This window comes from Calonectris borealis, chromosome 6 (assembly GCF_964195595.1).
Source record: "Calonectris borealis chromosome 6, bCalBor7.hap1.2, whole genome shotgun sequence".
NCBI lineage: Eukaryota > Metazoa > Chordata > Aves > Procellariiformes > Procellariidae > Calonectris > Calonectris borealis.
Genome location: NC_134317.1, coordinates 23130157 through 23144551, shown reverse-complemented (window position 1 = coordinate 23144551; position 14395 = coordinate 23130157). Strand labels below are relative to the sequence as shown.

Genomic DNA, 14395 nt, shown 5'->3' with positions numbered 1-14395 from the left:
TATGTTTTACTTACCATGTGCTCTGGGATATTTGCATTTCCACTTATCAGAAATGTAAAACTGTTCAGCTTTATATAACTATTTTCACTGTATTAGTGCCACATTAAGAAAAATACGAGACGCTTTTATTGAAGACACAGCAATCGGCATTTAAAGAAGAAAATTATACACGTCTATGACCATACATGGCTACCATGATAGATGGCAGCCCCTCTAAGCACCAGTCACAGACGCTGACGACAAGACACTGCTTACATGTTTGTATTAGCAGTTGATGTCAGCCACTCCCCAGCCAAGCCGATAATGTCCAGTCCTGTGGACAGCTGATTGAAAAAGCGAGGGTGACCTGGGAAGAGAATTGAGAGCAACTTAGAACAACTCCACCGGTATCTCTCAGGTTTCAGCTTCAAACCGCCCAACCATCCTGACACGCAGGATAGCTCTGCGCTCCTCCCGCACTTGCAGCGAAGTTTTCGAAGCAAGTCCTGCTTTGGGGAGACCGCCAGCCAACACTCATGGATGTCTTGTTAGACTTGAAAAACGGCTTTGGAGGGAGCTCCTGCATGGAATCATTGGTGTTTAAATTAAAAGAGAGAGCCGACTGAGCCTGTAAAACACCTCCGGAACCTGTGCACGGGCTCGGGCCGGCCCATCTCCAGAGGCGGCCCCCACCCCCCGCCGTGCTGTGAACTCGGGGAGGGTGGGGGGTACTTGGCAGTAAAAACCTGCAGGTGCTGGGTCATTTGCATTTGAATGGAGAAAGAGAGGAAGGCTCATCCGTTTGTAATTAGACTGTAGGGAGAAGGAAGGAGCCAGTCCCTTGCTGAGCTGCGCGGCCGCGGGGTCTCCGCGGGAAATGTCCTGGTGCGGCGGGACCCGCTGCAGCGGGGCGCTGAGCGCCCCCAAAGAGCCCCCCGGTACTGGTGGTTCCCCCATATGGTTTAAAAGCTAGGATTCACCTCATAAACAAAGGCTTTGCTATCAAACCGAAGCCAATCATATTCCTGTATTTCAGCCAAAGTTGCTTTAACAACTTTTATAAGCAATAATCCCGACTACTGGAGGTCCACTTTTCTAGCATAAAGAGAAGAAATTCCTAACAAATGATGACGGGCTTTGAGGGGAAGGTGTCATGGTTTAGCCCTTATCTCTGCTCTCTTGGGAAAGGATACGCAGATAACACACTGGGGACAGCCCAGCCCGAGAGGGGGTTCAGCCCGGAGGGACCCTGTCACGTCGCATTTGGCTCAACGCTGGGCCATCAGCACATTTTGACATAAAGAAATAAATGCGATTCTGCTCCGAGCGATGTCAGCGGGAACCCTTCGGAGGCGTGAGCCTGCCGGCGCTGCCACGTCTCGGCACATCCCGAAGAGGAGGCTGCCGCGGAAACTGGGGGAACACGGAGGCGAAGCGCCCGGGCTGCTCCCGCCCCGCGGAGCCGAGCGGCTCAGGGCTAAAGCCCAGAAATATCACCACGGCTTAGCTATTTTCTTGGCAAAGCGGCACTTCTCTCCCTTGCTGTGACACACAGTTTGGGAAGTTAATTTTAAGAGACATTTTGCTGGCCTCCCAAAGCTGTGAGCGAGCCCGCGGTCTCCTGAGGTTGGGCTGCAGATTCAACCCCGCTGGCTTTAAAGGCAGCTTCGCCTGGAGAGAGAACGTGAGCCCCCGGGGCCCGGGAAGCCAGGGCGTGTGTCCTGGGTCGTCACCGGGCCCGAGCAGTTCTTCTGTAAAGCTGCATCAGGTACTGCTTTGAACAGAGCTTGTGTCTGATCGGATACCTGCATCTCAGCTCCCGGGAGAGGTCCCGGTCCCGCAAACGCTCCAGGGGAGGTCGGATGAGGAGAAGAGCTTGGTCGACATCCCAGCGTAATGAATACCGGAATAACGGTACCAGTACACAGACCGCAGTGACTCCGGCTTTCCTGCCGGCCACCTGTTCGACAATCCACGGGTTTGGAAGTGAAATACGCTCCCCTTTTTAAGGGCACAAAATCAAAGTATACCCCTGACACTCTTGAATAAATCAAACCACCATGTAAACGGGAAAAGACAGGAAGCTAACCGCCACATTTGCGGTCAAGTTTTTCACAGCTGCATAACCAACCAGTGGAGAAAGCAGCGCCCCGTCCTTCGGGAGCCATCGCTCGCAGCTGCCGAGCCAGGGGCTGTCAGACAAAAGCCTCCCTCTACCAGCTCCCACCGCCCCGCCACTCCAGCTCCGCGGGACGACTGTCGCCCGCCATGGCAGCAGAGCTGGCCGAGCCGTGCCGTGCCGTGCCGAAGAGGGCTGCTCGCCGGGCAGAGCTCAGCAGCCCTGAAATGCTGGAGCAGGGCTGGGGAGACACGGCCCCCGCTCCGTTATGGCTCCAGTTCCTGACCTGCTTGGGTACGTACAGCAGTGCGGGTTGGTCGCCAGCCGAGCTTTCTGCCGAAACAAATGTAAAACGTTTCAGGCCAAACAGCCTGAAAGAGCACAGGCTTTGCTCTAGAGCCTGGCTACAGCTCAGCCAGTAAGAGAAGTGATTATAAACGGACATTTCTATCTGATTCAGAAGGACCTGGACAGGCGGGGCTCCTAGGTAATGGGCTGAAATCCACAGGGTTCCTTTATTGATGATTCCTACGATTTCAGTCTCTTTTTCATTAAACGTCTGGTGAACATAAAGAAGAAAAACTGCAAATTCAGTGTCATTTATGCCCTCATTTACCTAATGATATTGCTCCCCTGAGATATAGACAGCTCGCATTTCATCAAGTGAAGGAGATTACGTCTTAAAAACTTGTTTCTGGGCACAGCAAAGAGCACTGAGCCCTGCCCGCCGGGGACGGATGGAGCATCAATAGCTGAAGTTTCTGCAGAGACATTTCCAGTGCCCGCAGACAGCCCTGGGGCTGAGCCTCCAGGGAGGCGAAGTCGAGGGCGTGGAGAGGGTGTGGGCTTACATCCGTGGGCTCAAGCCCGCTCCCTTCCCGTGGGCCAGAGAAAAGCCCCAGGAGAGGCTCTCCAGAGTAGTGTGCGAGAACCTACCTGTCCTCACTCCGTATTTCAGCGTGTCCCGGCAGTCCACCAGGATCTGCTCCAGGGACTCGGGGTTGTCAGAGAGCTCCAGGTTGAAGCCCTCCATGCCCTCCAGCAGCTGGTGTGGGTGGTGGAAGTCCAGCACTTTGGTGGATCTGTCAAACGTCTTCCTCACGTAGTTGAGGAGGATGTCCACGACCTCCAGCAGGAACTGCATGGTCTGCTCCTCGCCATTCTTGGCGGGCAGCAAATCTGCGGAGCAAACCAGCTGTCAGCGCCTGCTTTGGGAGCGAGAGGCGGAGATGAACCAGCCCCGGCCGCCCGCAGCGCTTCCAGGACCTGGAAGCCGCGGCCCCGGCGCAGCCTGGCTGTAGCAGGACGGACGCCCGGCCCCGGGCTGCCCTACTCGCTCCCCGGCGAATGAAACCCCCCGCTCCCCTCGGGGGTCCCGGCCCCTCTCGCCCAGTGGGGAAGAGCGAACCCAGGTCGCCCACGGGCACAGCGGGGGCACCTCCAAGGCACCCCGGCCAAAAGCATGCCCTGCAACGCTAACGCTGTGCGGTGCGGGGCACTCACCTCCAGGGGGCCAAGAGCACCCCAAACCCGCACCTGCCCTTCTGCAACGCTCCCCCCCGTAAAAGGATTGATTTCCCTTCCCCACCCTCCTCGCCAATGGCCCCGTACCAGCAATCACAGACCGTTTCATTGCTATTTTACTGAGGAGGAAATAAAATATAAAATTACTCTCCTCCCGGAGGCTGGAATGATCGCGGAGGAACTGCTGGAGCTGATCTGTAGAGGATCAGCCCAAAGTACGTAAAATTGCATTTCAGTAAACTTGTGCAGCTCTCAGCAAACACCCACACACAGAGCTTCCTTCAAAAACAACCAGCAAAGGCACTGTCTGAACGTGGCTGCACTCCCAAGGCAGGCGAGGGCAGACGACTAAGGGACGTGCCCGAGCTGGAGCAAGCAGAAGCTGTAAAGAGCGTTTACCTCTGGCATACAAATTGGAGAAGTCTGTCTCGGTGCGCCGGAACCTGGATTCCTTCTCGCTGTTCTCGCACGCCAGCAGGCTCTTGGAGGACTGCCTTTCCTTCAGGGAGCTGACGATCCGGCCCTTATCTTCCAGGCTGTTGGTCCTTTGCAGGAACCCTACATCATTATTGAAAGGTGCACAGGTGAGAGTTTTCTCACTTCCCAACATGTTTAGAAATATCTAAAGCAGCTCTCTAGACAACAGTTCCAAGCAGTGTTGGCTCTGGATCTGACTAATGAGGTCAGGAATAAAAGTATTTATGGGGTTTATTTGCCTCCAGGATGGAGAGCTCAAAATGCCATCAACTGCAAAAACCCAGCCATGCAAAAAACAAATTTTCGTCATTTAGTGCAGTGGTAAATTCTTATTAAGTCGATCAGACAGATTCCACTTCAGTAATCAGCTACTGGAAGAGGGTTCAGGATGAGTCAATGCTATTTCAGCCTGCAGGCGAAGTTTATGGACCTAGCAGACAGGGGCAATGATGTATGATTAAAATCAGGGCCACTTTCAGTCCTCGTGGTGCTCTCACGCACAAAAGGCATGAGAACAAGCAGCCATTCTGAAGCAGCCGTCCTGAGAGCGCCAGAGCTCTAAGGACACCGGTAGCACTCATCAACCTCACCTTCCTGCTATCAGCACGTGTCAGGAGATGCGGATTTTCCACCTGAAAAGATGCTTTGATACTAACACTAATTATCCCCGGGGTCTCCAGGAGCTCCGCTCTCACCGGAGACGCAGCCCTGGCGCCCACGACCGGATCACAACTGCTGTTGTTATTTGCAACAGCAATAATAAATCCCCTCACCCCAAGAATTACGGCGGTGGGCGCCACGCAGGGCTCGTGGCGAGTAACAAGACCCGTCTACTTTAACAAGGCAGGGAGAACAATTAATTTTTAGGTTTTGATCCATAAATCCGTGCCAGCTAAAACACGCATAGTGTTGGGCTTTTCATTATTAACAAAGGCAACGGATTTTGACCTCCCGGGCTGCAGCGAGAGTGCCTGTTTGTCTGGAGGAGAAGCACGGCAGCGCCGGCCTCCTTTTTTCTTTCTTTCTTTTCTTTTAAAACAAGTAACAATTGAAACCAACGCTCGTCACGGCTGGGGATATCCGCCAGAGAGGAGGACTTTGCAAGGAGGAAAACCAACGCTGTAACTTCGCTCACCCGCGTCCCCCGACGCCGCTTCTCTCCCTCCGCTTCCCGGCCATGTGACCCCGCTCTCCGGAGCCCCGACGGCGAACCGGGAACGCGGGCTCCTCCCGTCGGGCGCCCACCGCCGGCCCGCCCGGGCCCCCTGCAGTTTGGGCAGGCCCCGGGGGCTGCACCTCCATGCGGAGAAAAGGGAGCGACACTGAGCCGCTGGGCGAATGGCTCCCGGCACGGTACCTGTGCCTCGGACCCTGCTGCCAGCCTGACAGTCCCGTAGGAGCTACCGAAAACGGAGCCCCCGGCCGGCAGCCCCTTCTGCATCAGCCGGGCACCCAAACAAGTCTCCAAGAGGGTTGTTCGCAGGCAGATTTGTCAAGCCCGTCCTTTCAGTGAACACTTCACGTTTTGCCTTTTAAGATTGACCTCGTACTAATTAGTTTCTTTCTATGATGCTTTTAGGAATACGAGTTATACGAAAAAAAACTATTTAAGGGAAACTTTCTTCGTTCAAAAGTTAAGAATAGCCGTCCAGGATCGATGACGGTTTTTTGGTTTGTTTTTGTTTTTTTTTTTTTTTTTTTTTTAGTTTTGTTGTTACTGCTTTTAACGGTTCTTGCAGCGATCACTAGCTCCTGCAACAGCTAGTGCTGTTCGCCTGCTCATTAGGTGGCGCAGCTGACACCGAAGCAGGTGCAGTCTAGACTGAATTCCGGAGCAATCCTCTTTCCCCAGGTCCTGTGGCTTCATTTTGCTTGATTTTTCCACTTGTCTTTCTTCTAGGTTCTCCTGGCGATGCTCAGTGGGAAGAACTACGTGAGAAGAGACGTCTGCAAGAACAGCAGCGCTGCCCCCGAGAGCCGTGCTCCCCCCAGCTCTGGCGCTCTTCTCGGCGTGCGGACACACGTCCCTCGGAGCCTCCGGCGGGAAAGGAGGAGGCAGCGCTTCCATAACCGAGAAAGGCTGCACTTGCCTCCGCTTCGGCTCGCATCGGGCTCAGAGAGGCCGGGGCTTCGCTGAAGGGTCTGGCCTAACTAGAGCTGCTCCAGGGAGGCGGCGGTGACAGCACGCCGGGGGCACGGAGCTCACCCTTTGCCCAAACGACTTGGCAGCGGTACTTCCCCGCGGGGGCTCCCCGGCCCCGAAGCCGGCAGTGAGCGCAGGCGGCGGGGATCAGCTGGGGCTCGGAGCGGATTCGCACGCGACCTGTCAGCGTGCGCCGCGTGGGGCCCGCGGGGCTGCGCGGTCGCGCGTGGGGCGGCTCGAGGGCAGAGATTAAAAAAAAAAAGCCTGAATGGGTCACTTGCTGCCGCCCGACATCAGCTCATTCGGCTGTAGATAACGTGTCGTTCGCCCAGGTCCCTCGGCCGCGGCAGTATCTCACGGACCTGGGGGGTCCGGTACACGGGGGAGCCCAGCGGGGCAGGGGCAGTCCCCCGCTTTGGGGCCGTCAGACCCTCTTGTTCCCCGAGCTCCTCCCCCGTAGGGCAGGGAACGCTCCCCAGCGCCGACCCGGGCTGCAGGGAAGCGCGGCAGCCTGCCCTCGAGGGCTCCTTCCACGCCCGAGGGGAAGCGCAGGGCTCTAGCAAAGCTTTCACCGGTATCCTATGCGAGAAGTAACGTTGGTGTAGGAGAGATCCAGCAAGTAGCAGCGCATGAAATAGCGTCCGCGCTGCTTCTCCTGTAGCAGCGGAGGGCGCAGCCTTTCCCAGCAGCAGCAGCTACCTCCCGCAGGTGCTCCACTGGCAGGTATTTTCATCGATGCGCTTTAAGAGACCGAGTTTTTAAAAGTCGAGTGAAACCAGACTAACGAGGGAGTCCCTCGGTCCCCAACGTGACCACAAATCCGGCGTGATTTCACACCAGACCTCGCATAAGGCAGGCGTGTGAACCCCCCTGGGCCTCGCCACCCTGCAGGGACCGCAGCTTCCGAGGCAGGGACAGACCTGCCGGGTCCCGGCCCGTGCCGTGGCCGCCAGTCGATGCACGTCGGTGGCGGCTGCAGGAGATCCTGGTTCCCTCCGCGGCCAGGGGGTTCAGCACCGCCTGCGTGACTTGGCGGCATAAATCCCACTCGCTCCGGAGACGAGCTGAGTTTCTAACTCACACGGCTGCTTTTGAAATCCCACTCTCCTGCGTTGCTCGCGGGGCTGGGAATCATCAGCTGGCGGGGGCCGAACAGCTGAAGACGCACCTGAGCAATTTTACTACGTCGAGTATTTCCATTGATGCCAAGCAAATGTTAGCAGGATTGGTCCCAGCAGCGGTAATAATTGCCGAGGTGGGAGTGAAAGGTGTAGCATGCATCTCCAGACACAGGGGAAAAACTGCCCGTACTTTGCCCGCCGTGACAGTCCATTAAACCGCTTTAAAATATGTTCTCTTTTTTTAAGTGGATATGTGCAGAGACGAAGAGCGTGGGGGTGTGGCAGCGGCAGGGCTCTTTTCAGGCGGTGGCTTTCAACCAGAAAGGAAAGGAGCTAATCCTTAAATCGGTCAGTTGTTTGAGAAGAAATGACATGCATCTTGGATATGTAATTACTGAAAATGTCGAACACATAATATACAACACAGGTGAAAGAACCGACTCACTGTTCAAGACCTGCCTTTTGTCTGAGCTCAACCCTTATTTAAAGTTTGCATTCAAAATTAATCGATTTCTGTGTGATACACACAAAAAGAACAATTCCGAAGCGCCTGGTTTACTACAGCTTTGTGACTGCACAATATTTAGGGTCCGGAATGATGTCTTGTGAAAGGTAAGGACGAGGCGATATCATCTGTAATAGTCAAACGTCAACTTGTTTAGCATGTTTAATTAGGATTCTTGGCAACCTTAATACTTCATTCTATACATTTACCAAAGGCAACCTTCCCTCTCTGTCTTTGTGAAGGTGTTAGATTCAAGTGGGAGGGCTCATACGAGCAAAACCAGCGCTCGAATCTGATTATTCCTAATCACCGCCACTATTCAGGGTATATTTTCCGTGTAAAACAGAAAGGAACCAGAAAAGGAAAATTGAACACCAAACCCGAGCCAAAAATACAGCAGCCCTGCTTGTTTTGAACTCCCTTGACAAAGCCTCTACTACACTTCCTTTTGCCTTTCTCAAAACCAAAATGGTGGGATATTTCATTTTCAGTGTATTTGATCTCATTGAGAGAAGCTGCGATGTCCCTCTGTAACCCCCGTCGTCTAGCAACACGGAACAAGCCTAACGGTGCGTTACTTTATCAGTTCTGCTTGCCGGGCTAAATTAAAATGATGATGAAAAAGCCGATTGCTCCAGCCACTGAAGGGACTGGTAGGGAAACGGTCCATTAAACCCAGATCAGGAGCTATTTATAGAACTAAGCGACTACTCGTTAATGTCGCCGGCGTGTACCAATGAAATCTCGAATAGACATAGGGCTAAACATTCGCACCCTGATTCTTTTCCAGTCCGAATTTCCATGTAACAAAACGTTTAGCGAATGAGTTTCGACTTGGGCAGGTAGGGCAAGGAGTTTAAATTTATCTTTGCTTTGAAAAAAGGCCCGTTTCTCCCACGAAATAATCCCCCACTCCCCAAAAAAGAGGTATCTGGGGAAAATGGGAAATAATTTCTATTCATAAGGGGCACGGGCTAAGCTGAACGATTCTCCGCATCAGAAAATGAAGATTTGACTGTTGTCTGCGAAGGCTACTGAGAAATCTGGAGAAGGAAGACAGCTTGTTATCTGCAAATGAATCTCTTGCTATAACGTTGCGATCTGATTGTGCATTTGTTTCCCTTCCTGCATTTCATGTGCCTGCGTGCTGACTGGCTGCCAGCGCTATCTTACCAGCACAGCAAGCTGACGAATTGCTCTTTAATAAGGCTCTCGTTAATCTTTTTCCCCCAGGAGATCCGTATTTTCTAGTCAGATAAGGTTGAAAAATTTCAGACAGGGAAAGGCGGCCAACCCCCCCCCCACTCGTTCCTCGCCGCCGGCCTCCCCGGCGGGCCCTGCGCTCCCCCCGCCGGGGGCGGTCGGCGCCTGCACACCCCCGTTTATCGCAGGAGCAGCGGCGGGGCCCGCAGCCGTCCCTGTCGCGGCGGACAAGGCCTCGGCCAACGCAAACCCAAGGGAGCGCACGGCGGCCGGTGTCAGCGGCGGGGCCGGGGCCGCGGGGCGGAGCCGCCGTGCGGCCGGCAGGGGGCGCCCGAGGCCGCGGCCGGGGGACGGGGGCGCTCGGCCGGCGCTGCCCCCGGCGCTGGCGGCGACCCGCCGCGGGAGGGCCCCGGGCCCGGCAGGGGCAGGGCGCGTCGCGAAGCGTGGGTGTGTGGGGTGTCGCACAGCGAGGCGCGGGCGGACTTACCGCATATCTTCAGTCCGATCTTCCTGGTGCACCCGTGAGCCACGCCGCACCACGAGTCGTAACCTGGAAGAGAGGGCAGAGTCGTTCCCCTGGGGCGACGGGCCTGCCCGGCCGCCGTGCCGCCCTCCCGGCCCCTTGCGCAGCCCCCTGCCGCCCCTCGCCGGGAGAAACGGCTGCTTCCCGAGCGTGGCGGGCGCGGGGCAGCTGAGGCTCGGGTGGCAGCGAGGTGACTCGCTGGCCCGGCGAGAGGAGAGGGAAAGGCACCCGGGACACGGACGTCTAATAATTTACTGGCGGGGCTCCAGGGAAGTGGCAGCTTAAAATAAAGTGGCGTGAAATGGGGTCACAAAAGAGCTCAGGAATTAATTGGGTGAAAAATAGTATTTGACTAGATGATCGGACTTGCATGACTAAGCCGCGGCCGGACTGACGAGCCGCCGACCGCCGCTCTAGGCACGCTCCCGGCCGGGCCCCTGCCCCGGAGGACCACTGCGCTCCGCGGCTCGGCCGGGCCGGGCCGGACCACTATATGGCGGCCCCGGGGCCGGCAGCCCTTCGCCCGCCGGCCCTGCGCGCCCGAGGAAACACCGCCGAGAGGCTCCTGAGCGGGGGCAGCGCCGGGGGCGCGACCGCACCGACGGAGGGGACAGGGCTCCCAGCCCCTGTGAGCCGCGGCCCGGCCACGCCCCGGTCAGCCCTAGCTGAGCCCGGGGGAAGCGGGGAGCGAAGCCCGGGGCTGAGGCGGAGGGGCACCTGCCTCGGCCCAGGGCACAGCCGAGCCCCTCTGGCCCCTCGCCCGCGGCAGCCGCAGGGCCGATAGCGGCCGCGGCGGACCCCAGGGGGCGACCGGGGGGGGGGTGCCGGGTCCACGGCGCCGAGGGGGCGTTGGGGTCTGAAGGGAGAAGGCGGCTGGGACGTGGGGCGGCTCACCTGGGCGGGGAGGGCAGCGGCCGGGCCTGCGGGGAGGGAGAACCGGGGGAAGCGCCTCAGGGCTGCCGGCCGGGCGAAGGAGCCCTCTCGGCGGGGGCGCTGCCTGTGCCGGCGGGCGGGGAGCCCCGGGCAGGCAGGGCGGGGTGCCGCTGTCAGAGGTTATTTCATTTTTAGCCGCGTTGCCATTAATTCGATTTCTGCGTGTGACACCTCAGCCGAAGGCAGCAGAGCCTGTCACCCCCGCCCGGAACAAGACCCGGTGCTGCCTTTCGCCCCCTCCCCCGTTCCTTCCAGTTGCAGAGTAATGACAATAATGAGTCCAATGCTCGTGCCTTGTAGCCCTTTCAGGGTAAAAGCTATTCCCCGCTTCGCTGTGCTTGACAACCTTTCATTTCTCGCCGTTGCCCGCTCTTTGTCTCTGATGCTTTATAGCATCGAGCCTCTTTTTTATTTATTTTCGGTAGGCGACGGTCTGAATTGCCTGGCAGGGCTATAAACTGATTCTCTATCCACCTGCAGCAGCCTCTGCCTCCCACTCACACCTCAATAACTCAAGGCGAATTCAGAGCAATTAGGAATACAAGGCTTTGAAAAGCTGCAATTAGCATCCAAATTTCGCTTGATTACAGGCTTCAGCGTAGGCTGAAAGGAAGCTGCAGCATTAGCATTTATAAAATGTAAGGGGGGGGACACCCGCTTTAAGCCACTGGTATAACTTCGCCCATTAACTGATTCATTTTCTCTACACCCCTTACAACATCCCGATTTTTTGGCCATCTGGGGGTTCACTTTATTGTCTAAATCCCTCAAATGTGGGTGTAGGATAAAGGCAGCGCTGGTCGCTGAGGTGGGCGTTTTATCCGCCACGGACCAACCTCTCCCGCTCCCACCAGGAAGATGGTTTCTTTGTGTAGAGCACTTTCCGCACCTTGTTTAACGGCGCGGAACAGGGCTTCACGGATTTATCGTTTCGTTTCGAAATTGGTCTTTCCAAGCCTAGGTGGAGAAAGCCTCCAAAATACTTTAAACGAGGAAAATATTAAAACCTACTTGTGGGTCGTAAATTAGTTGGGGTGGGGTCCGGAGCGTCGTTGGAGGACGAGGGAGCGGAGGAAGCCATCCCTTCAGAAAAGCCCCGGTCCCCGGAGTCCGCGTTTCCTCCGATATTCCTCCGAGGGGTGGGCAGCAAGGAATTTGCTGGAAGGAAGGAAGAAAAGGCGGTTTTAGTATCCTGGTCTCCTGGAGCACCGCACCGGAGTCCCGTCCGGACGCCGGCGGGCGGCAGCCTGCAGCCCAGCGTGGGCCGCGCAGGTCCCGGGGCGGCGGCAGGACGAGCGGGGGCCGGGCGGGCAGGAGCCGGCCGCGCCGGGGCCGCGGGGCCAGGCGCAAGCGGCGCGCCGGGAAAATGCCTCGACAGACTGAAGAGCGAAATCGTCCCTTCGCTAGATGCCGAGGCGCTACCCCCCGCGCCTGAATGACGGATTTAGCAGAGCATGAGGTCTATCGCAATTATGTCGGTGGCCGCTGAGCAGGGCAATTATGTGGCTCGCGTCAAATGGAAACCAACGTGCAAAGCGGGCTTCGAAATTACCAGCCCAAACAACCTACAATCCCAAACGAAGCCCATTTCTGTGCGTTATCATCCGAGCCCCAAATACACGCCAGGGTAAGCATTCAGGAAAGACTGACAGATAAATCTCCGCCACCACAAAGGTGCATTTTGCCCAGGTCCAATGACAGGCGCCACACACATGTGTATTTGCACACACATGTTTCAGCAAATGGGGACCAGTACGTGCTCCAGCACTAAGCAGCGCTCTCCCGTGCCCGCGCTCGCGGCACAAATGGCAGGAGAAGGCATGTCTGTCTGGGGGAAGGAAGGTGCTGGACCAGCCCTCGCTCCTCGCCAGATGTTCAGCTCTTTCCTGGCGGACACGGCGCTCCGATAACCGATACAGGGTCGCTGATGGAGAATTGCCGGGTCAGTGCCCCGCTCGTCTCTTTGTCCCCACGGCTACCTGCGATTTATTTTATTCCCCTTGTAAAGAAAATGAAGGTCGCGGTAACGAACGAGCGCTTTCTTTGTTAGCCGCTTTTTTCAAGTCGGTAGCTACCGATTCATTTCCACTGCTGGGCGGATTTACGCCCGCGTGTAAACGTAACGGATCAATGATTTCAGTGGAAAACAGGCATTTCGCTTTTTTTAAGAGGAAAAAGAAAACAACTATAAAGCAGAAGAGATTCTCTAGACAATGCCTGGAAGTGAAGTAACAGGTTAACACAATGTCTAAGGCGCTGGCTGTCTCAAAATACCCGTTATTCTTCTATAGGTACGACAGCGACCAAAACCGATTTTGGGGGGGGGGAGGGAAAAAAAAAAGCTCCAGATCCTGAAAGACGTTCCCAAAGGTTTGAAAAAATAGGATGCTGTGTAGAGGAGACTTACCGAGGGGGCGAGTGGACCAGTCTTACTGCCGGAGTCCAGGCAGGCAGGGCGACTCCAGCCTGGGAGCGACCCGCCGCTTATAAACTCCGCCAGAAACGACGTCGGAATACCAATCGCGCCGCGGAATTTAATGCGAGATGACCTTTTTTTCCAGAAGTGCTCGGATTTGCTTTTTTAAAGCGTGAATCGCCGGTTGATCTGCTTCGACGCAGGCATGAGTCACAGGGCTGCCACCACCCCCTCCGCGCCGCTCCGCACGGGGGCTGGGGACCGCCGGGGCGGCCGGCTGGGGCGGGGAGGGGCGGCCCACCCGGCCCCGGCCGCCGCCGGTCCGCTTCGCCCCGGGGCGGCGGGGCTGGCTCCTGCGGCGGGTGGGGCTGCCCAGCAGCGGCGGGGCGGCAGCCTAGGTGGGGATTTCTGCCTTGCGAGTCCCCTGCTGGGTCCCTGGCGCGGGCGGCGCCGGAGGCTTTCCCTAGATAGCGCTGGCTTGACCCGAGGTCGCGGGATGTGCTAACAGGCGGCAAAGCACCGCACACATCGCCGTACCGGCAGAGGCAACGGGACCGATCTCCCGCTCCGACCGTCCCTGCGGCCCCGGCACTCCCCTGCGCACGGTGCGGACCACGAGTGAGCCAGGCGGGGTCCGTGTTAAATGTAGCTTAGCAAAACCACCTCCCCTTCGCGGTGCCGAGGGCTCGACGTGCCCCGCTGGCTCACTCGGCGGCCTCCGCGGCCGGCGGCCAGCAGCGCCCTCCGCCCCGCTCTCCGCCAGAGGGTGGCAGAGGCTCGGGCACCGCCGCTGGTGCCGGCTTCCCGGCCGCGGGGGAACACCTGGGCTTTGTGACTTGCCCTCAGCGCTGCCGTTGGATTACAATTTCACACGAGACACCCTTTTGCTAAAACGCGGAAATCAGGACAACATTTCTTTTGTACACCTGCAACCCCAAATCTGTGTTTCTCCACCCCACACCCCGAACGTGCTCCGCCAACGCTTTGCGGTGGGGACCGCGGTGCTACATTTCAGCACGTCGCGGTAGCTACGCAGCTGCCTAAACCAAACCCTTCTCAAAAAGGGGCACGTAAGGGGCTGCAAGGAATCTGCAATGAGGCGGGAGGAGGGGAAACAGCCCGACGGAGCCGGAGAATTTAATCCCGTGCGGGGGTGCTCGGCAGCGGAACGAGCAGCGGGGACGTGTCCTTCTTGAAGGACTCGAAGGAAGAGCAAAAACTTACAAGCCCTTTTTGGAAAGGAGGCCGGCCGACTGACAGCCAAGTACCCAAGAAGATTGCTTTGCCAAGCACACCTACTGTCTAGGAACTGGACGTGTCACGAAAACACCAACAGCACAAAAGCCAGCTTTTAAACACAGCTTTAAAGGTATTAACAGCCCTAGATGGCATGACCTTTTCCCATCTATTCCCGGCTATCGTTTTAAAGGTAGTTTCAACCAAGCGGGCAAA

The 14395-nt window shown here is 56.9% G+C and overlaps 1 protein-coding gene across 1 annotated transcript in view; it reads right to left on the bottom strand.

Moving 5' to 3' along the window:
- GAD1 (glutamate decarboxylase 1) overlaps positions 1-13218 on the bottom strand; it is a 31694-nt gene extending 18476 nt beyond the window's left edge. Inside the window, exons 1-6 of the mRNA XM_075153188.1 lie at positions 12935-13218; positions 11539-11685; positions 9559-9621; positions 4022-4180; positions 3035-3277; positions 256-346 (exon numbers count right to left, since the gene is read on the bottom strand). Coding sequence (XP_075009289.1) covers positions 256-346; positions 3035-3277; positions 4022-4180; positions 9559-9621; positions 11539-11608 — 626 coding nt within the window. The 5' untranslated portion in view covers positions 11609-11685; positions 12935-13218. The remainder of the gene's footprint in view (positions 1-255; positions 347-3034; positions 3278-4021; positions 4181-9558; positions 9622-11538; positions 11686-12934) is intronic.
- Positions 13219-14395: the final 1177 nt, after the last annotated feature.